Source organism: Centroberyx gerrardi, chromosome 7 (genome assembly GCF_048128805.1).
Source record: "Centroberyx gerrardi isolate f3 chromosome 7, fCenGer3.hap1.cur.20231027, whole genome shotgun sequence".
Taxonomy (NCBI): domain Eukaryota; kingdom Metazoa; phylum Chordata; class Actinopteri; order Beryciformes; family Berycidae; genus Centroberyx; species Centroberyx gerrardi.
The window spans coordinates 31,799,871-31,823,276 of record NC_136003.1 but is presented as its reverse complement, the minus strand read 5'-3'; the positions used below and the strand labels follow the sequence as shown (position 1 = coordinate 31,823,276).

General features: G+C 40.8%; 2 protein-coding genes across 2 annotated transcripts in view; both read right to left on the bottom strand.

The window, feature by feature from the left end:
• Window positions 1-2,669: 2,669 nt before the first annotated feature.
• LOC139916982 (uncharacterized) overlaps window positions 2,670-23,406 on the bottom strand; it is a 99,772-nt gene continuing 79,035 nt past the window's right edge. Inside the window, exons 15-19 of the mRNA XM_078284741.1 lie at window positions 16,502-16,675; window positions 15,795-15,968; window positions 15,180-15,353; window positions 15,017-15,063; window positions 2,670-4,145 (exon numbers count right to left, since the gene is read on the bottom strand). Of these exons, the coding sequence (XP_078140867.1) occupies window positions 3,598-4,145; window positions 15,017-15,063; window positions 15,180-15,353; window positions 15,795-15,968; window positions 16,502-16,675 (1,117 nt within the window). The 3' untranslated portion in view covers window positions 2,670-3,597. The remainder of the gene's footprint in view (window positions 4,146-15,016; window positions 15,064-15,179; window positions 15,354-15,794; window positions 15,969-16,501; window positions 16,676-23,406) is intronic.
• LOC144539531 (NACHT, LRR and PYD domains-containing protein 3-like) lies at window positions 4,352-8,688 on the bottom strand. Its single transcript, XM_078284941.1, has 7 exons — window positions 8,663-8,688; window positions 8,345-8,379; window positions 8,149-8,251; window positions 7,923-8,036; window positions 7,716-7,822; window positions 6,848-7,491; window positions 4,352-4,357 (listed from the first exon to the last, which is right to left on the bottom strand). Exons 3-7 carry the CDS (start codon window positions 8,235-8,237, stop codon window positions 4,352-4,354), a joined length of 960 nt encoding a protein of 319 aa, XP_078141067.1. The 5' UTR covers window positions 8,238-8,251; window positions 8,345-8,379; window positions 8,663-8,688.

Below are 23,406 nucleotides of genomic sequence, written 5' to 3'. Positions count from 1 at the left end.
TATGTGACGTTGGTGGAATGGGTAATTTAACCGATAAACGCGTCATGTTAGCCAAGCATTGCTCCCACACTGAGCCCCAATCTCTGCCGTTAATTTACATACATCCACGTCTTCTGTTGCCCTATAAACTTTAACCTTAGGCAACGTTATTGCCTGTGGTATTTAAGTGACGTTAGTGGAATTATTTAACCGATAACTGTGTTGTAATGCTTCAGTGCATTGAATTGAATTGAACACATGCACCGTTGATCTGTAAAGGATCTGTGCTTGTTTTTGTTCATGAGCACTTTAGCTAGCTATGTTGACTCATCAAAATGATGTAACACTACAAAAGGCAACACCAAAGCAAAAGAAAATACATGATTTGTGATGAGTGATTAAAACTTCGTATCTGCAACACTGCATATGCAGTCGTAGGTCACAGTAGAGCGACACAAAAACCAAGCTGCTATCAATGTGAATGCACAGTTATGATGATGTACAACAGTAACATAGGCTTTAATTCCTAGATCACAAACAAGCAGCCCATTGTACGGAAGTCAAGGGTCAGAGGTCACAGCACTCAGATAATGGATGGAACAAATATTCCTGTGACCCCAGAGTGATCAAGGATGACAGAAAAGTTATACACCCTTGATTCATGCTATACCTACACATTGATTCATGCTATACCTACATGGTTAGATAAGAAAAACTTTTGCTGAAAATGAAAACTTCTGTCACAGCAGAAAACTTGGCATGAGTTCGAGATTGAACCCAGGTCGTCGTAGTTGAAGGTAAATGGTAGTTGAAGGTAAATGTCTATGTAAATGCAGGTCATTGTTGGCATGGTATGGTATGGCTCCGCTCCCTTTCCCATTCAAATGCCTCCATGCCTCAGCGACAGACAAAACAACGTATTTGATAAACAGATGATGTTTTTCCACTCTCATTGTTGCGTCCCCTGCCATCATTGTATCGTGTGTGTGTGTGTGTGTGTGTGTGTGTGTGTGTGTGTGTGTGTGTAGCCCACTGGCTGTTAGGGCAGAAAACAAACACTTTCATCAATACAGAGGGTCTGATGTAACTATATGCCCTTGTCCTATGGAGAAACTTAGCTTGGACCTTAAAGGAAAGGAGGGATGTTTGAGAGCAGATGTGTCATAACCTGATTAAGGCAATACTCTGAATATTAAAATTGTCATGTAAACACCTTTATCTGATTATGTCTCATCATCACACCTTGTTCACAATATTACATCCCAAATTTTCTACACTATCTATGGGTCTCAACAACAATAAGAAAGAAGTGTAATGAAGAACTTTCTGCTACATCATACAATTTACTCACCATCCTGTCCTGTGTTGCCACCTATTTTGTCCCCCTACTAAGCAGTTATCCATCAATAAATAATCAAATAACTATGTAAAATGCTCCATCTTGAATCAACTGCAAATAATCTGCCAGATTCTATTTAAAATAAACCAAAGATTTATTTGAGGCAATGTATTTTGAAGACTTGAGATTCGGACCCAGGTCTCCCACGTAGCATTACACTGGCATTACCACTATATTATGTTGACCTAGTCATGTGACCATATAGGTGACTATGGAATTGATCTCAGTTTAAAGCCCCTGCGTGTATGATTTGTATCTGATTATATCATCCTCCAATTCATTTTGATAGCATAACAATGTGTCTGTAGAAAAATGAGACCATCACGGCAAAAAAAGATTTAGTCTATGTGTCTATTCAGTCTGTTCTTTCATTGTGTCCCCCGGGTACGATTTGGTGCCGTACTGACTTAGGGCAGAAAGGATGGGCCTCAACCAAACCAGGAAGTAAACAGAGGCAGTTTGAATGCAGACTGGTTGCTTAGATTGAACAGCGTGAAGCTAATCAATATGGCAGATAGTGGTAACATGGAAGACAGGACTGTAACTGCTGGGCCCTCTGCAACAAAACTAAACGAAGCTTATAACAGAAGAGGCTAAAAGAGTAAGAAGGAGAGGGAGGGGAGTGCCGGACCCGGAGCCCAACGGCTTGGAGCACCTGTTCTAAAACAGGCTAAGGTTGTCAGGTTGAGATGGAACCAAGAATATAGTTATAGTTGTCGTTTTGGATGTTTTCATAGTTATAGTTGTAGTGTGAACACAAACATTCTAATTACTTATAATGATTTAAATCGTTTTACAGTTATAGTTATCTTTATAGTTATCGTTCTAGATATGAATGGGCCTTTAAAGTGCTAAGAAGGAGAGTGGCAAAGCATGGGGTCAGACCAGAGTCAACCTCGAGCTAAATTACTAAATTCGCATTTACTCACATATTATACAGGAACAAAGTATGTATGCCGTGTTACTTGATTTGTGTTTAGTCTAGTTCATCAGTGTTAGCGGTAACATTTTCCATTAGCTGCAGCTAGTAGCATCTGAATAGTAAAATGTTGGATAGGCTATGTTCACAACGACCGCAACGACAAAACCAGAGTGCAGAGCAGCAACATGAAACTACAGAAAGCCAGTCAACCTGCACACATGCTGTATTCAGTACAATCCACAAGAGGGCGTCCTCACTCCACACCAAAAACCTTATCCTAACAGATCCCATTACCTTAAAGCACCTATAGCCTCAATATGTCACTCCCAGATTATTCTTGATAGCTTAGCATCATTCATGAAAAATGAGTTTGAGTTAAGTTTAAGTTTATTTAATTTATACAGCACCTTTCATACATAGAATGCAACTCAAAGTGCTTTACATAAAATAGGTTGATTAAACAATAAATGGGTTAAAACCATTACATAAAGTTACATTAAAAATTTCAAATTTCAAAAACCAAAATAGTCCAGCACAGGAATGACCTTCTATGCCAATGACAACAGCATTTAAAAAAATCCTCCAAAGCCAACTTGCTGAGAGCCACATTTAAAAATCATTTACACAACTTAACTTACTCAGGACAAATGAGACCACTGTGGTTAAAATTGGTTAATTCTATGTGTTGCTCTCTATGTCTTTACTGTATGTCCCCCAAGGTACAATTTCACTTACAGCACAAAGATAGAGCCTCAAACAAAAAGACTGGAACAAACGGAAGAGGACTGATAGTGCATATTACTGTGCACATATTAAGTAAACAATATGATTGAAACTATGCTTTAAAATAATGATTAAAAAAGATTAAAAAACTAGCATGATGTTCATTTAAACTTTAATTCTGATAAATAATTGTAGAGATTAATAAAGTACCAAATATACCAAATACCAATAATAAAAGAAAAATATTTTAACCTGTCAATATTCAACAACAGACTCTCAGATAAACAATAATAACTTCATTCTGTCTAGTTAAATATCTCATTCATTTCGTTTTATAAATATCTTCCAAATAAAATGTCCATGATCTTGTACATGTGTGATGTGTATGTGTAGAATACATATAGATTGATGGATCATGTTTGTTTATAGTAAAATTGAGTAGTAAAGTTAGATGAAAATGCAAACATTAATAATTTAAAGTGTGTGTGTGTGCATGTATGTGTGTGATCCTGTACAGAGTGAACTATCATTTCAGCAGCTGTTTTTGAGCAGGAGTATGAGGAGGCGACTCTCCCTACTCTATCTGACACAGAGACACCGAGGAACCAAACTGCTGAACCCCAAACTTAAACTTAAACGCAGGGTAGAGGGGTTCGGTGAATGTGGAGTGGAAGGTGTGGAGGTGGATCAGTGTGTCAGAGGAGACTCTGTAGAAGGACAGAGAGCCAGCAGACCAGTCCAGATACACTCCTACTCTGTTAGAGACAGAGGAGGGGATTCGTATCTCTGTTCTTCTCTTCTTGTGACAGACAGAGCAACTCTCATCAGAGCAGAACAGACTCCAGGACTTGTCATTCGCTCCAAGCAAGCAGTCATCACCCTCTCCTCTCCTTGTGATTCCTCTGTAAGTCACTCCTATATAAACCCATTCTTCCCACTCTACCTCCCAGTAACAGCGCCCAGTCAGACCATTTCTACACAGCACCTGTTTCCAGTAGTCAAATCTCTCTGGGTGATCAGGATATGGCTGCTCCTCTCTCACCACTGTCACCTTTCTGTTGTCCTCAGACAGAGAGAGGTTCCTGTTTGCTGTGTTTGGGTCCAGTGTGAGTTCACAGGCATCTGATGCGGGGGAACAAGACACAATACAGCAACAGGTTTTGATCTAATAAACCAGATGTTCATCGTTTGTTGATTTATTGGTAGTTTGTTATTAATTGTATGCCTCTGTGTCCATGGGGGTTTAGTCGATGATGTGTTTAATGACCCTAGGAAAGCTCAACTTACATCTGAAGGGTGCTGGTTTCAAGCGATGCTTCCCACAATGGTCAACACTGTGGAAGAGGTAGAAACAAGAAATATTGAGAAAGACAAATGGACAAAATGGTGCATAATGTCCTTGTACAGTAACATCACCTACCTGAGAGAGTCCAGTCTCCAGTGTGGATCCTCCAGTCCAGCAGACAGCAGCTTCACTCCTGAGTCTCCTGGATGATTGTAGCTCAGGTCCAGCTCTCTCAGATGGGAGGGGTTGGAGCTCAGAGCTGAGGCCAGAGAAGCACAGCCTTCCTCTGTGAGCAGACAACCTGACAAGCTACACACACACACACGCACACACACACACACACACACACACACACACACACACACACAAATAGTAGCAAACACCTACATATTGTGAGTTTTCTTCCAGTGATATACTGTACGTATATGTTTTTTGTTTTTTTTGTTTTACTGAGGGAAGCTTTTGCCTGCTTTTGTAAACAGGTGTTTTGTGAACAAGCACAGACCCACAGCTCATGTGTTCAATTCTATGCACTGAAGCGACATGGTTAAATTACCTAATTCCATAACGTTACTTAAATACCACAAGATATAACGCTACCTACCATTAAAGTCTGTAGGGCATCAGAGGACGTGTTACTGTCTACAAATCTCGTTACTAACGCAGGCGAGTTTGCAGCAAATTGTGGAATGTTAAGTTTCACTTTTGTTTTCACACAACTGGTTTGCGCAACCTAAATCACCACTTTCTGCCGCCGTGCGAAAAAGAGAACCTAGCTGTCTGAAATGACGTGACAATGAACTCAGACGCTAGCAAAATCTGTCACCACCACAACCAGTTGACCCAATGATCTGCTTAATGTCTTCATTTGGTCCAATTCAAAATTTCTTGGATCAATTTGCTGAAGAATCTGAGACGTCTTAGAAGTTCTTTCTTTTAGGTCTAAACAAAAAAGGCAGAAAGAAGGGAAATAATGAAATATCCTCAAACCTAATTTACAGAGGCTAGACATTTTTGTGGAAATGGTGGTAACCTACATGTAAACTAGGATTTAAATGGTCATGTGTTGAACAGGTTGAGGAATCCTGACCTGAGACTTTCCAGTCTACAGTGTGGACTCTCCAGTCCAGCAGAGAGCAGCTTCACTCCTGAATCCTGCAGGTCGTTGTTACTCAGGTCCAGCTCTCTCAGACTAGAGGACTGGGAGCTGAGAACTGAGGCCAGAGCTTCACAGCTTCTCTCTGACAGCTTACAGCCACTCAGCCTGAAGAAGAATTGGCGATAAAGAAAAACAAAAACTTGAGAAAGATTTATTGTTCCTCTTCTGTATGAATATTAGATTTAGTATTTTGATTCTGTCCAGTTATCTATGCACCTACAAAGCTTTATTGGAAGCTTTGACCACTGGCAGCAGCCTCAGAAGACCCTCCTCTGAAGCAGAGTATTTCTTCAGGTCAAACACGTCCAGCTCTTCTTCTGATGACAGTAAGATGAAGACCAGAGCCGACCACTGAGCAGGGGAGAGTTTGACTGTGGAGAGACTTCCTGATCTCAGGTACTGTTGGATCTCCTCCACTAGAGAACGGTCATTCAGCTCATTCAGACAGTGGAACAGATTGATGCTTCTCTCTGGAGAAGGATTCTTCCTGATCTTGTCCTTGATGTACTGGACTGTTTTCTGATTGGTCTGTGAGCAACTTCCTGTCTGTGTCAGCAGGCCTTGTAGGAGAGTCTGATTGGTCTCCAGTGAAAGACCCAGGAGGAAGCGGAGGAACAAGTCCAGGTGTCCATTTGGACTCTGTAAGGCCTTGTCCACAGCACTCTGGTAGAGGTGATTTAAGCTAGATTTCATTCTTAATAGTGTAGGACACCAGGATGTTGATTGTGGTTCTGACAGTAGATTGACATCAGTGTTGATGAATGTCAGAAAGACATAAACAGCAGCCAGAAACTCCTGAATGCTCAGATGGACAAAGCAGAAGACCTTGTCCTGGTTCAGCCCACACTCCTCTTTAAAGATCTGTGTGAACACTCCTGAGTACACTGAGGCTGCTCTGATATCAATGCCACACTCTGTCAGGTCGGCTTCATAGAAGATCAGGTTGCCTTTCTCCAGCTGCTCAAAAGCCAGTTTTCCCAGAGACAGAATCATCTTCCTGGTCTCTGTAGTCCAGAGTGGATCTGTCTCGGCTCTCCCATGATACTTGACATTCCCCTGTATGGATTGAACCACCAGGAAGTGGATGTACATCTCAGTCAGGGTCTTGGGCATCTCTCCTCTCTCATCTGTTTTCAACACATGCTCCAGAACTGTAGCAGTGATCCAGCAGAAGACTGGGATGTGGCACATGATGTGGAGGCTTCGTGAAGTCTTGATGTGGGAGATGATTCTGCTGTCCAGCTCCTCATCTCTGATTCTCTTCCTGAAGTACTCCTCCTTCTGTGGGTCAGTGAACCCTCTCACCTCTGTCACCATGTCAACACACTCAGGAGGGATCTGATTGGCTGCTGCAGGTCGTGTGGTTATCCAGAGGCGAGCAGAGGGAAGCAGTTTCCCCTTGATGAGGTTTGTCAGCAGCACGTCCACTGAGGTTGACTCTGTAACATCAGTCCAGATCTCGTTGTTCTGGAAGTCTAGAGGAAGTCGACACTCATCCAGACCGTCAAAGATGAACACAACCTGGAACTTGTCAAACCTGCAGATTCCTGCTGCTTTGGTCTCAATGAAGAAGTGATGAAGAAGTTCCACCAAGCTGTACTTTTTCCCTTTCAGCAAATTCAGCTCTCTGAAAGTGAATGGAAATGTGAACTGTATATTGTGGTTGGCTTTGTCTTCAGCCCAGTCCAGAGTGAACTTCTGTGTTAAGACTGTTTTCCCAATGCCAGCCACTCCCTTTGTCATCACTGTTCTGATTGCTTTATCTCTTCCAGGTAAGGGTTTAAAGATGTCTTCACATTTGATTGTTGTTTCTGGTCTCACTGGTTTCCTGGATGCTGTTTCAATCTGTCTGACCTCATGTTCATCATTGACCTCTCCACTCTCTCCCTCTGTGATGTGGAGCTCTGTGTAGATCTGATTCAGAAGTGTTGGGTTTCCTGCTTTAGCAATCCCCTCAAACAGACACTGAAACTTCTCCTTCAGATTAGATTTGACTTTACGCTGGCAGACGGGAGCAAGAGTTCCTGAATGAACAAACAACAAATAACATCAAAGGGACAATGTTACAGTAAGTATGAGATATGTAATACTTTACTGCTAAATGTATATATATTTTCCCACTCCTTTCTATTCAGTTCATCACTGATGGTTAGATGGGCAGGTCTTAACTTTACATTTTACACTCATTATTGACCATTAAACAGTCAATGATTTAACCAGATTATCCATGGGGATTGTACTCATTTACCTTCCGACTGGTGTCCATCTTTGAAGGCAATAGGTTGATCCATAGACCAGTCACTCTTCATGGACACACAGCTGGGTTCAGGGGAGTCTGGTCTCTCCTGCTGGATCCTGATAGAAACATTATGAACACAGTGAAGGCATCTGTGTCCTTATGAAGAAGACAATTTTACTTTCTTAGTAATGCTAACATACTAAAATAATGACTTACATATTTTCAGAAAGATGTTTATCTTTAAAATTTCGAGGTTGATCCATAGACCAGTCACTCTTCATGGACACACAGCTGGGTACAGGGGAGTCTGGTCTCTCCTGCTGGACTGGGCTTCAACACAACAGAGACAGAGCTTTTACTCTGAATAATGATGCTGTAATGATTTCACTGCTGAGCTCTGAGATGGAGAACAGTCATGGACAGTTAGAGATCCTCATCTTACCTCTTAGCTTTGGTCTGGCTGTCATGTTCCCCAGACAGAGTGGTTTTAGAGGGAGGGAGCCCCTCCTCTCTCTCCTCAGACTGACTCATAGTAGAGAGTACAACTTTACAGAAACACAGTGGACTGATTAATTACTTCAAGGCTTCCATTACAGAATATATCATGAGTATCACACACATAAATCAAGTGTACAAACCTCAAACCTGTAGGCTGTGCAGGCATCTGGGTGGCCTGATTAAACGTGTTCAGAAAGCAACACAAAAAATTACTACTAGCCAACTACTTCTTCTTGTATTAGATAACGTTTACATTAACACCCACGAACACTAATATATTTGAAAACTGTTGACAAACTGAACCTAAACAGCTGGTTTTCAGACAGACACACCTTTAACACTGACATTTCAGAATTTTACTCTAAATAACCTAACAATAGACAGTGACAGTATGATAAAAGATATGCTGAGATCATTAAAATATAATACACTGGAAACTGTCATGCTGGTTACAATACCCTTTGGTGGTGAAAATAATCTGCGCCACTCCAATATGTTAAAGTGAAAGCAGTCAGCAGCTTTAAGGAAATTCACCTGAGAGAGAGAGAGATTGCTAGATAGATAGAAAGGGAGAGAGAGAGAGGGGGAGAGATGCAGCAAAAAGAGAAAAGAAGAACCATCTCAACATATGAAACTGTAATTTCCAACTCAAATTATTAGTATTATAATTTTTTAAACCAAGTCTATAATTCCAATTATTAGCATATTGTCTCGTAGAAGAAAACTGACTGCTGCCAAAAAAATGTCCAATGAGCAGCCGATTGTAAACCAATCAGTAGTATATTTAGAACGACCAAAGCAAATAAATCCTGCATTCACTGACCTTTATCAGTCCAAATTACAAGCAGTGTGTGTCTGAATGAAGCTACACTGACAGCAGTGGGGTGAGAGTTAGGAGTCCTGAGGAAAACAGCTGTGAACCTCTGTTCTAGGATCTAGATCTAGATAAGATAAGAAAAAGGCTGTTCAGGGCAGGAAATAAGAAAGAAGCTCAAATGTGTTCAGAGGGAGATGGAAAAGAAAACTAGACAGAAAAGCTGCACAATACATTTATCAACTGCAACAAAAAGAGCTGAAGGATGCTGAGCAGAGGGATGAGAAAGATCACAGGATAGAAATAGTAGTAGTACTTTATTAGTTACCTTTAGAACCTGGATAGGACTATAAATAATAGTATTACCAGAACTTTGCTTAAAAGTACAACAATTATTATTACTACTGCTACAATTAGGCTACTACTGCTGCTACTACTTATTGCACTGTTCCTAGCCTATTTCTTCTACAATATTTACTACTAGCCTACTGCTGCTAGTGCTACTAGGCCAACTACTAGCAGAACCGGTTTCACTAGGTTAGACTTTGTCACGGCATGAGGGTTGATGCGGGTGGATTGAATTGTTGGTTGGGGTGTGGACGGCGGGTGTGTCAGGTGCGGTGGTGTCGGCTGGTGTTGGGTTGGTGTTGGGTTGGTGTCGGCTGGTGTTGGGTTGGTGTTGGGTTGGTGTTGGTTGGTGTTGGGTTGGTGTTGGGTTGGTGTTGGGTTGGTGTTGGTTGGTGTTGGGTTGGTGTTGGCCTGTGCTGTGTGTGCACACTGGCCGGAGTGTCGTGTTTGCGGTGAGCTGGATGTCGTTATGGAGGTGCTGCTGGGGTGTTGAGGTGCTGCTGGGTCACTGGGTGTGTTCATGGGTGGGTGATGGGTGTGCTCTGGGTGTCCAGTTAATGAAACTCATTAAGATTTGTTGTTTTTTTACCTTTATCTTTTCTTTTTTTTTTTCTTGTTAACATTTTCAGTACTCTCCTTTTTATCTAATTTTTATTTTATTTGATTGAGGTAGGCTACTTCCTCAATTTCCCCAAGGGGATCAATAAAGTACTATCTTACTTTTACCTCACTGTCTCTTTGTGTTTTATTGTATGTAAAGCACTTTGTACATTTTTTGTTCTTTTTTGTTTTGTTTTTTAGAAAAGTGCTATACAAATAAAGTTACTTCTACTACTGTTAGTACTACTACTGCTTCTACCGCTAATATTACTACTACTACGATTGTAACAACTACTATTTGTATTGGTATTTATATTACTACTTCAACTGCTATAACTACTAGTCTATAATAAATTAACAACAACAACAACTGCTACTATAGGCTACTGCTATTACTAATCCTATTACTAGTAATAGGATTATTACTAATAGTATCTACTACATACTATCTACATCCCAAGGACACACATTTATAATAGTATTTATGTACAGAAATATTTTTTTATACTAGGCCTACTCCTTTGCTTTCAGAATGCAGAGCAACAACATAAAACTACAGTAACCCAGTCCACCTGCACACCTGCTGTAGCGAGTACAAACCACTAGAGGGCGGCCTCACTCCACAGAGAAATACTCATTCTTAACAGATCACATTATCCAAAAATGTGAGCTTTACAAGGAAACGAGCCGCTGAAAACCCTGTGCATGTTAACACTCACTGCAACCACACAACTGGCCTTGTTTGAAAATCAATTCTTTGGATATTTTGTTCTGTCTGGAATTTTTTGTTTGAGCTTTTGATCCAGGGACTGACAGAAAAATAACAGCTGACTTGTACATGTATATTAAGGCTGTTAGAAGTTTATTTTCTGGAGTAAAAACTTCTATTCTGATCATGTTAAGAAAGTTCCAAAATATGGTCATAACTGGTAAAATTGGGCTTGTAAAAGGGTTTCATACCAAATAATTAAGAAAATCACTGGGGTGAGCGGTCAGTGCTGTTGCCTCACAGTTAAAAATGTCCCAGGCTCGATTCTTGATCCTTTCTGTGTGCAGTTTGCATTTTCTCCTCGTCTTCTTCCGGTTTCCTCCCACAGTCCAAAGACATGCAGGTGGCTTGCAGTCTCTCAGTTGCTCATAGGTGTGAAAAATATACTGTTGTGTTTAATGAAATTCTGACCTCTACTGGTCATAGTAGAAAATACACATTAAACAAATTGTAATTCATAGGAAGTTTTCCATCTTCAGTGCATTAACCTCTGTAGGATAATATAAAAGGATCAGTGGTCCAGCTGTGTTCGCTCTGTCTGCTCTGTCAAAGTCAGCTGCTTTGAAATGGAAACATGTTTTTATCAACCGGCCATATCTTCTACGCTTAATCTTTTTCATCAAAATCACCACCGCCACTGTTTGATACATAGAGCAGACTACAAGATAAATAAAAAAAATAATACAAAGAAAAGAGTAGCCTATATTTGCTTTGAAATGTAGGCTAGTGGACTCAAAGTCTTAGGTCCCTTACAGTGGGAATATTAGCATACTGGGATAGCCTATGCTGATATTAGCGGAGGCATGTAAAAATCTCATCCTGCTGATTCATATATACATGGATTTTCTTATCAGGATATGAAACTGCCCTCACCAGAGTCTATAATAGTTTAGTAGTAGCTACTGCAGACTATATCAACCTCAACCACATACCATACTACAGATAAAGAACATTTTCAGCATTCCGTTCCTTTATTTTCAGAGTAGAAACAAAATGCAAAGCAACAAACGACAGTAAACCCGCCAACCTGCACACATGCTGTAGCCAGTATAAACCACAAGAGGGCGACGTCACTACACAAAATCTTAACAGAGTCCCTTCACCTTTACACTGTACAACATATTGCTGCATTAAATGAAATGCTGCCATCTAGTGGTCATCGGCAAAATACACATTACTTTTGTACTGGGATAAATAGGGCTCAACTTATAAGACCAAACAACAATATTGGCTTATTTTAGAGCAGTCATAGTTACATATTAATGTCAACAAATTAGGTAACATTTTTTACAACAAAATATAAGGCTACTCAGCAGATGAAAATGTAAGTTCTTCACTGGCTTTGAAATGTTGAGCAGCCATGGTCTTAGGCTCCCCAAAGTGGAAACACTAGCCTACTCTTCACTCTTGCTTGAAGGGTAATTTAGCAGAATAAGTGGACAATGTCCTATTTGGCAGTATTTTTAATGTTTTATGTTTTAAACGATGAGCTCACAAGATGCAAACCTCTGACAACATTGATCTTGTGTCTGACCCAATAGGCTCTTTGCATGCCGTCAGAAACCGGTGCATTACAACTTCCTGTGGCAATTCTATTTTTGTGAAGAGGAAATTTGAGGTGAAGAACTTGTAGTCTTTCTCTAGTTTAGTCTTTGTACTTCACCAATGATAATTTTGGGCAGGTTATGGAGCGATTTAGTGAAGGCCAGAGCTGACAACAGGAAGTTGTAATGCACCTGTTTCTCTGCAGTTCCTTAATGCAGAAGCTGTTACCATGACGATGTGAAAAGGGCCTATAAGGAGCTGTCTTTGCTTTTTTTTTTTTTTTTAATTTTATAACTAGATTTGTTCCATCAGCACCAATTGTGCAATGCATCTATATTAAAAACGTATATTTTTGTGTGTTTTTGTTTTCATAATTAGACACTTAACATGTGAATATGAGTGTCCCTGACATGGCTTAACCAATCTGGCAATGAAAATCAGTGATGTCATATACTACACTTTCCTTGATTATGATAATTTGTGACTCACAACTTATAAAACAAAAGAACAATATATTGGCTTATTTTGGGGCAATCATAATTAGAAATAATAATTTAAAAAAAAAAAAGTTTAAAACTATGCTTTGAAATGAAAAAGATCAAACAATTTTCATGTAAACATTTATTCTGGGAAACAATTGAAGAAACAAGATGTTTAGCTTTGAGTGGATTAGTAAGATAACAAATAAAGAAGAAGCTCTAACAGAGATACAATATGTTAACCTCTCAATCAACAACAACAAACTCTCAGATGAACAACAATAACCTTGCTCTGTCTGCTTAAATGCCTCATCCATCTGATTTTCCAAATAAATTGTTCATGCAAATTTGTACTCAACCTTAAATTTGTATCATATTAAAATCATATTCAGTTTTCCTACACATAAAATACACTGACTGAGGAATCAGGTTTGTACAAAGGAGGATGAGTAGTAAAGTAAGTATATGGTGTGGTTCTGAAGATACCTGGTCCCCCTTTCTACAATACCTTCAGCGCTGATTCCTCTTTCCATAACTGGTCCATAATACTAAAAACTAACATACCCTCACAACAACAGTTAAACATTAAACATTTTTTTTTTTTTTTTTAATATATTTATATTCTTGACTTTGACTTACCGTACTTGTTGTGCTTTTTTACTTCTACTTCCTATTTTTCTCCATGTTTATTGTATGCACCTACATACCAAGGCAAATTCCTTGTATTGTGAACTTTACTTGGCAATAAACCTGATTCTGATTCTGATTCTGATTCTAATTAACCCCGCAATATGCAGCCCATCACCACACCAGCTCTGTATATTTAGTTTTGTTTGTCTTATTTCTTTTAAGTCCCGTCTGTCCTGTTATATGTACCCTGCTGTACCCCTCTATATGCATAAGGAATTATGTATTGATGTACTGATGTTGTTTTGTATGTCACTGTACTGTCTTGTTGTATTATTTGCAAAAAGAAAAACAAAAAGGAAAAAAAGTATATGGTGTGTGTGTGTGTGTGTGTGTGTTGTCCAGACAGATGGCTCCACTGAGCGTCCGCACCAGGGACAGCACCCGTTCCCACACAGGAGACAACCGGTCAGCGTGTGGGAGGACCGATTCTTTCCGGCCCTGGTGTGGCAGAGGTGGAGAGAACCCGGCTGCAGAGCATCAGGAAGCTCCCTTCTTAAACCCTGCCAGTACACTCAATCAGCGGTAGTTGTGAGTGGGCGAGTAAACCAAATCTCTGCGGTATGGTAAGAAGTGTCTGTCAACTGGATACTGTGTGTGGATTTTGGACTAATGATTCTGGATTGTGGGCTGGATTATTACATTGTTTTCTCTGTGCTTGACCTAGACTCTTGACCTAGACTCTCTAAAGATCTTTATGTTTTTCACCTGAAATCTGTGTCTGAGCGTCTCCAGATTTAGAGTGCCTCTCAAGAGTCGAATGCTACGTGTGCGTGTGAGATTCTGTACAGGGTGAACTATGATTTCAGCAGCTGTCTTTGGACAGCAGTGTGAATCTTTCTCCGCGCAGGAGGCGACTCTACTCCTCTATCTGACCCAGAGACACTGAGGAACCAAACAACTCAGACACAAACCCAAATCTAAACGCAGGGTAGAGGGGTTCAGTGAATGTGGAGTGGAAGGTGCCGATGTGGATCAGTGTGTCAGAGGAGACTCTGTAGAAGGACAGAGTGCCAGCAGACCAGTCCAGATACACTCCTAGTCTGTCAGAGTCGGAGGAGGGGGGAGGGCGTATGATTGTTCTTCTCTTATTGTGCCAGGCAATGTAACTATAACCAGAGCAGTACAGACTCAAGGACTTGTCATTCCATCCAAGCCAGCAGTCATCGCCCTTTCCTTTCCTTCTAATTCCTCTGTATGTCACTCCTAAACAAACTAATCCTTTCTTCTCTACCTCCCAGTAACAGCGCCCAGTCAGACCATTTCTACACAGCACCTGCTTCCAGTAGTCAAATCTCTCTGGGTGATCAGGATATGGCTGCTCCTCTCTCACCTCTGTCACCTTTCTGTTGTCTTCAGACAGAGAGAGGTTCCTGTTTGCTGTGTTTGGGTCCAGTGTGAGTTCACAGGCATCTGAAGGGGAGAATAAGATACAATACAGCAGCAGTCTGATCTGATCTGTTATGTTTTATAATTTGTTGATTTACTGGTAGTTTGTTATTGTGTGCCTCTGTTTCCATGAGGGTTTAGTCTAAAATGAGCTTAATGACACTGGAATAGCTCAACTTACACCTGAAGGGCACTGGCTTCAAGCGATGCTTTCCACCATGATCAACACTGTGGAAGAGGTAGAAACATGAAATATTGAGACCGAAGGACAAAACCACACACAAATACCATATATAATAATAATAGCAGCAAACAGCAAATAATAGCAGAGTAACATAACGTACCTGAGAGAGTCCAGTCTCCAGTGTGGATCCTCCAGTCCAGCAGAGAGCAGCTTCACTCCTGAGTCTCCTGGATGATTGTAGCTCAGGTCCAGCTCTCTCAGATGGGAGGGGTTGGAGCTCAGAGCTGAGGCCAGAGAAGCACAGCCTTCCTCTGTGAGCAGACAGCCTGACAACCTACACACACACACACACACACACACACACACACACACACACACACACACACACAAGCAGTGAACAGTTACACATTGAACTCCCTGATTAAAACAAGTTACGTTGTCGTAAACATAATGCTCTGAAATTAGTTGTGATAGTGAAGTCGGAAAAAAATAACTGTAGCAAAAACTGTAATTGCCACCCAATGATCTGCTTAGTGTTTTCATTTGGTCCAACCGAAAAGTTCTTGGATCAATTTGCTGGAGAAATATTAGAAGTCTAAGAAGTTCTTTCTTTTAAGTCTCAAAAAAAGGAAAAAGGCAGAAAGAAGGGAAATAATGAAATATCCTGTAAGTGTAAAAGTTTGGTACCACAAGTTTTTTTAAAATAACTAAAATTAACCTGCATTTAAAGAAAGATTTAAATGGTCATCTGTTGAACAGGTTCATGAATACTGACCTGAGACTTTCTAGTCTACAGTGTGGACTCTCCAGTCCAGCAGAGAGCAGCTTCACTCCTGAATCCTGCAGGTCGTTGTTACTCAGGTCCAGCTCTCTCAGACTAGAGGACTGGGAGCTGAGAACTGAGGCCAGAGCTTCACAGCTTCCCTCTGACAGCTTACAGCCACTCAGCCTCAATGGACATGAAAATAAATGTTATTCTCTTATATTTTAATGTTGTTGTCTGTGTTTTGGGCACTGCTTTCATAGTATTACTACTACTAATAATCAAAAACATTACACAAAAGCGCAAGTCAATAAAAGAGTATTTTACATAGGCTAGTGTTTTAAAAGATGGAAGTGAATTTTCTAGCCTAAGTCCCTCAGGAACAGTCTAAGGGTGCTGATGACAAAAGTGTAATAATTTAGTCCTAAGTCTAGATGGACCAGAAGACATCAGCGTGCACTCCGGCTCATAGAGAACTAAGAGATCTGCACTGTAACTCAGGGCCAAAAGTAGCCATGCTTTAAATGTGCTCATTGGAATCTTAACATTAATTGTATAACCGGTAAGCACTAGATACTACAACTACTACAACTTTCTGGGTTACTCATTGGCGGTTCCGGAATTCTGACCTGAGAGAGACTGTTGCGAGAGAATGGACCTTAGTTTGGAGAAATGTGTCAAATTAAAAAAACTATTTAAATTAATTAAATTGTTCTTACCTGAGAGTGAGCAGTCTGCATTGTGGACTCCCCGGTCCAGCAGAGAGCAGCTTCACTCCTGAATCCTGCAGGTCGTTGTTACTCAGGTCCAGCTCTCTCAGACGAGAGGACTGGGAACTGAGAACTGAGGCCAGAGCTTCACAGCTTCTCTCTGACAGCTGACAGCCACTCAGCCTGAAGAAACATTAGTGATTAAGACAAACAATAACTTTGAATATATATCTATTTTTCTCCTTTAGAAAAGATATAATTTATGTCCAGTGATCAAGGCACTTACAAAGCTTTGTCTATCTTATTTCACATACAGTATTTAATCAGCCCAGTTATCTATGCACTTACAAAGCTTTATTGGATGCTTGGACCACTGGCAGCAGCCTCAGAAGACCCTCCTCTGAAGCAGAGTATTTCTTCAGGTCAAACACGTCCAGCTCTTCTTCTGATGACAGTAAGATGAAGACCAGAGCCGACCACTGAGCAGGGGAGAGTTTCTCTGTGGAGAGACTTCCTGAACTCAGGTACTGTTGGATCTCCTCCACTAGAGAACGGTCATTCAGCTCATTCAGACAGTGGAACAGATTGATGCTTCTTTCTGGAGAAGGATTCTCCCTGATCTTCCTTTTGATGTACTGGACTGTTTCCTGATTGGTCTGTGAGCTATTTCCTGTCTGTGTCAGCAGGCCTCGTAGGAGAGTCTGATTGGTCTCCAGTGAAAGGCCCAGGAGGAAGTGAAGGAACAAGTCCAGGTGTCCATTTGGACTCTGTAAGGCCTTGTCCACAGCACTCTGGTAGAGGTGATTTACATTAGATTTCTTTCTTAATAGTGTAGACCACCAGGATGTTGATTGTGGTTCTGGTAGTAGATTGAGACCAGTGTTGATGAATGTCAGAAAGACATAAACAGCAGCCAGAAACTCCTCAATGCTCAGATGGACAAAGCAGAACACCTTGCCCTGGTACAGCCCACGCTCCTCTTTGAAGATCTGTGTGAACACTCCTGAGTACACTGAGGCTGCTCTGATATCAATGCCACACTCTGTCAGGTCTGCTTCATAGAAGATCAGGTTGCCTTTCTCCAGATGCTCAAAAGCCAGTTTTCCCAGAGACAGAATCATCTTCCTGGTGTCTGTAGTCCAGGGTGGATCTGTCTCAGCTCTCCCATGATACTTGACATTCCCCTGTATGGATTGAACCACAAGGAAGCGGGTGTACATCTCAGTCAGGATCTTGGGCATCTCTCTTCTCTCATCTGTTTTCAACACATGCTCCAGAACTGTAGCAGTGATCCAGCAGAAGACTGGGATGTGGCACATGATGTGGAGGCTTCGTGAAGTCTTGATGTGGGAGATGATTCTGCTGGTCAGTTCTTCATCTCTGAATCTCTTCCTGAAGTACTCCTCCTTCTGTGGGTCAGTGAACCCTCTCACCTCTGTCACCATGTCAACACACTCAGGAGGGATCTGATTGGCTGCTGCAGGTCGTGTGGTTATCCAGAGGCGAGCAGAGGGAAGCAGTTTCCCCTTGATGAGGTTTGTCAGCAGCACGTCCACTGAGGTTGACTCTGTAACATCAGTCCAGATCTCGTTGTTCTGGAAGTCTAGAGGAAGTCGACACTCATCCAGACCGTCAAAGATGAACACAACCTGGAACTTGTCAAACCTGCAGATTCCTGCTTCTTTGGTCTCAATAAAGAAGTGATGAAGAAGTTCCACCAAGCTGTACTTTTTCCCTTTCATCAAATTCAGCTCTCGGAAAGTGAATGGAAATGTGAACTGTATATCCTGGTTGGCTTTGTCTTCAGCCCAGTCCAGAGTGAACTTCTGTGTTAAGACTGTTTTCCCAATGCCAGCCACTCCCTTTGTCATCACTGTTCTAATTGGTTTATCTCTTCCAGGTAAGGGTTTAAAGATGTCTTCACATTTGATTGTTGTTTCTGGTCTCACTGGTTTCCTGGATGCTGTTTCAATCTGTCTGACCTCATGTTCATCATTGACCTCTCCACTCTCTCCCTCTGTGATGTGGAGCTCTGGGTAGACCTGATTCAGAGGTGTTGGGTTTCCTGCTTTAGCAATCCCCTCAAACAAACACTGACACTTCTTCAGATTAGATTTGAGTTCACGTTGGCAGATGGGAGCAAGAGTTTCTGAACGAACGAATAGCAAATAACATCAATGAATGGTAGATCTTAGACATTTAAAAATGTATGTGCAAATGTATATATTTTGCCAGTTCATCAATGGTGGGTGGACAAGCAATGACATGTGTACAGTATGTAGAAATGGGGTCAAGAAAGCACGTTTTGACACGGGCAGTGTCTTCATTAGAGTAAAATCTGATATGGCAATTTTGCACCTACTAAATAATTATTCTGTATGCTCCAGAATCCCTGGGTCAGGCTCACTTTCTTCACCCTATTTCTACATAAGTTGAAGTTCTTCTGTTGAGCATGCTTTTTTTCTGCATGTTCACAGTATATTTAAAGCAGTCTGGAAAAAAATCTTGTTTTTTCCCACCATATCCCTTTACACCATGTTAAACCTGTTAAAAGCCTCTTACTGCTCTGCAAAGTGTCTGCCAGTTGCTCCTGCTTCATTCTCCTCAGGAAGTGCAGTGTGATCTTCAGAAGTGCCTCTCTGTTGCTCCTCCTCTGCTCTTCCTCCTCACTGTCCATAACCTCCTCATCCTTACTCTGCCTCTCTAGGCAATCTGTGTAATTTAGAGTCAGAACACTCTGGAACCTCTTCAGCTCGTTCTTCACAAAAGTGTCAATGTTCTCCTCAAGCAGCTGGAACAGAATGATATATGCATGTAATATAAATGTAATTGTCATATTGTTGCTGAAGTTAAAGGTGTTGGTGTACATTTACACACCATAAATATGTAGTCCAGGTCGGTTTGAGGCTTCTGGGCAGACTGACCACTGGGAACCTTTGACCTTTCCTGGTGGAGTCTGTGGAAAAAACATGATGTATTAGGTCATATAATGTCTCTTTCTCTCTCTCTCACACACACAGACACACATACAGTTATGGATTACTGTGTTCTGTCATGATCAATCCTAGTGAAAACATAAGATGAATACCACATACATTATGCTCTTATAAGAAACTAAATCAACAATATATGAGGGGCCAGATCAGTTCTATATCTCATGACTTCTTACCTCTGCTAAGTAGGGTCAGATGATAACAAAGTCATCAGTTTGAAATTTTACCTGTGCTCAGTAGAGTGGTGTCCATCTTTGAATTCAGTATGTTCAATCATAGGCCGATCACTCTGAATGGACACACAGCTGGATAAAGGGGAGTCTGGTCTCTCCTGCTGGATCCTGTGAGAAACAGTATTAAACCTGCAATAAGTGATATCAGACCTTATAACCAATCCTGAAACTAATGTGTGCTATGTGGAGATTTCATTGAGACATTTTGATATAAACCAATATTCACATAGCTGTGTTGCTGTTTTCACCTCTTTTCTAATGCTTGTTGTCAAATTCCGCCCCGGAACGAAGCTCCTCCCGCTCCATTCAGTAGCCTTTCATTTTTTAAAAACTAGCTTGGCTCCTTCCTTGCTGTTTAAAAGCAGCCCTCACCCCCTCCCATTCCTAAAGAAAATGTTGTAAAGGCGTAATCGATGAAGCAAGCGAGTAAACTTGTTAAACTAGTAAACTTGGTACCTACTTCTTCACTTGTCATTGTAGGACATGTAACCTTCAGTGGGAGAAAGGCCTGGCAAGTGAGACTGGTAACCGGCGACAGTACTCTGTATACGTTTAGCTTAACTATTAGCATTTATGCACGGTGCTTTGCAAAGTTTGTCCTTCGTAGTCCTCCGTAGAGCAGTAGTTTTGCTGTTATTACCTCCGCCATGGAGGTTATGTTTTTGGTGCCCTTTGTTTGTTTGTCTGTTTGTTTGTCTGTTAGCAGGATTACGGAAAGACTACTGGCCCGATTTTCATGAAACTTCATGGAAGGGTGTAGCATGGGCCAAGAAAGAACCCATTAAATTTTGGAGCGGATCCGGGTCCGACTCACGAACAAGCAATAATAGTACGAACCTTGGCGGAGGTCTGCGCTCTCCGAGTGCCCTTCTAGTTTACAAATGTGTTGCCCTCTAGTGGTCAGAAAATTTCACTTATTGCAGCTTTATAAAAAAAACAAAAAACGGTAGTTTAACTTTAAGAGAAGCAGGATATTTGACCAGATGGTCACCAGCACAAGTCCAAAACCCAGAACCAGATAGAAAATCTGTGAGAGAGAATAAGAAAGTTCTCCCCTTCCTCAACAGCTACCATTGAAGCTGTTGAATGGGCAATGGTACAAAACTATGGCTGCACTGAGCAGTGGCCAACAATAGGCTAGTCATGGATGGTTAGAGATCCTCATCTTACCTCTCAGGTTTGGACTGGCTGTCATGTTCCCCAGACAGAGTGGTTTTAGAGAGAGGGACCCCCTCCTCTCTCTCCTCAGACAGATTCATAGTAGAGCGAACACCTTTACAGAAACACACCCAGCATGCTGTGTTATTGGACTGATTCATTACAACAAGGTTTCCATTACAGGATATATTATTTCAAGGGCTGTGACCATTCCTGTCAGTAAGATGTCACATATAGCCTACATTGAGTGTACAAAATTCTAAAAGTGTGACCCTTTATTTGAGTGTCATTTGTTTTTTGTATGTCAGCATTGCATACATTTGCATATGTATTGCTTTCTTGCAATGGTATGGTTGTCATTATTTACATGTAAAACAGAGAGGAGCTTTTATTTAGAAATTTCAGAGGAAGTCTTAAGGTTCTGTGTGTACATCGTAAAAAGAAGGAGAAGGTCGGCATGTGGGGAGAAATAGAACCCAAATGTAGGGTAGTAAACCTGCCTTTTGTAACTGATGTTGACAAGTTTGTTGTCCTTGAACAACTAACAGACCGGTCCCAGATGACCTCAGAGGTCACATTTTCAACAAGGTCATTAATACAATGCGCAGTGGGCATTTGTGCCATAGATATGGTGTTCATAAAAGCTGCATCAGTATTATCATTGATGTAGCATTTTTTAACAATTTTTGGCCTAGCTTGTAGTTCCAGATTTATAGAAACATCAAAGAAAACACAGAAATGATCAGATATGGCAACATCAATAGCAGCAGTTTTAGTGATATTGAGACCCCTATTGATAATCAAGTCCAAGGTATGCCCCCGATTGTGGGTGGGCCCCGACACATGCTGAGACAGACCAAAAGCCTCTAGCATGCTAGTCAGCTCTCTAGCATGGTTAGCATTTGGATTATCAACGTGAATATTGAAGTCACCCGATATAGCCAGACAATCAAAATCTGTGGAGATTTTGGACAGTAGTTCAGGTGTTGTTGTTTAGGTGGTCTATATACAATCAGAAATACAATTTGAATAGTACATTTCAAAGTAAAAGCAAGGTATTCAAAAGATGTAAAATCCCCCAAAACACATGCATTGAAACACATCAGAGAAAAGAGTTGCAACACCTCCCCCTCTCCTGTCAGCTCTAAAAACATCTAAAAAAATGTAATTGGGGGGTGCAGATTCAATAAGAACAGCCATTCTGTCATTCTTGTCTAACCAGGTTTCAGTTAAAAACATAAAATCAACTTTGTAAGTACACTGATCAAAAGAGACTTGTTAGCCAGAGACCTAACATTAAGCAAGCCAAGCTTTATGGTTTTTTGGGCTAGTTTTAGATTATTGGTCACAGGCCCTGAGGCAGGATGTCTGCAATTGTCAAGTTGTTTCACACTTATCAAATGTGATAAGTTTGCAGCATGGAGAGGGTAAGTCTTGCTTATTCTACTGCTAGTCAAAACAGGAATGGGGAAAGTTACAGGCACTGACGTAAAAACTCTTGGTGGTAGTTGTGATCCAACAATACGTGTATTGGGTCCCAGCTTGATATGGAAAATTTCATGAATACCAGCTACATTGCAGCGGGGACCCCAAGGCCATCAGTTGTTTGCTTCTACGGTATTGATATCAGCAATGCTGGTTTGACACAGTGTGCTTGGCTCACTGTGTCAAGCACACAGGGGAAGTTTTGTTTGCCTGTAAAGAGTTACTACGAAGAAGATGTCCATACCATACTGATTTAGCACCTCAGTTGGAGAGTGAACAAAGTATGAATATAATTTTTATTGTCATTAATGTTTTATTTTATGGTTTGTTATTTCTGATTGAAACTGAATGACCATGCTGTCCACTAGCTTAAATGATATAGCCTTAGCCAAAATTTGCCGCTATTTATGCCTCATTAACATGCACTGTACAATTTGTTTTCCTTTATTTATCCTATGTTGATTTATGGTATTTTGTAATTAGTGTCAGTATATTCGTGAATAGTGTGCATCCATACAGATAATTGATCGGATTTATAGTTTTTTTTTTTTTTCATTTAAACACGATTTTTTTGCCATTGAAATGAATGGTGGAATGTTCAGTCTGCTAGAGTGGATGATGTCATCACACACTCTAGCCACTCTACGGACTTTAGAGGCTGTGATTTTTACTGAATTTACACATTTTTTAAACTGTCACATTTTACACATATTACACAGCTGTTCAGCTACTTCTTCTGTCACTCACAATTTAAATATCTAAATGACAGGATTTGTAGTTTTTGAGTTATGAAGGTTTGTTCAACACCAGTGCTACACTATGTTTTACAGCAGTTTTGCCTCTTTCAACAGCTTTGTCTCTTTACACATTTTTAAACTGTGACCATTTCCACAATTTTAACACAGCTTCCACATTTTACACATTAAAATGTTCAGCCAGTCCTGCTCTCACTCACACTATAAATATCAAGTGATAATATAAGTGATAGGATTTGTAGTTTTTGACTTATGAACGTTTGTTCAACACTAGTGCCTTACAGTAATTT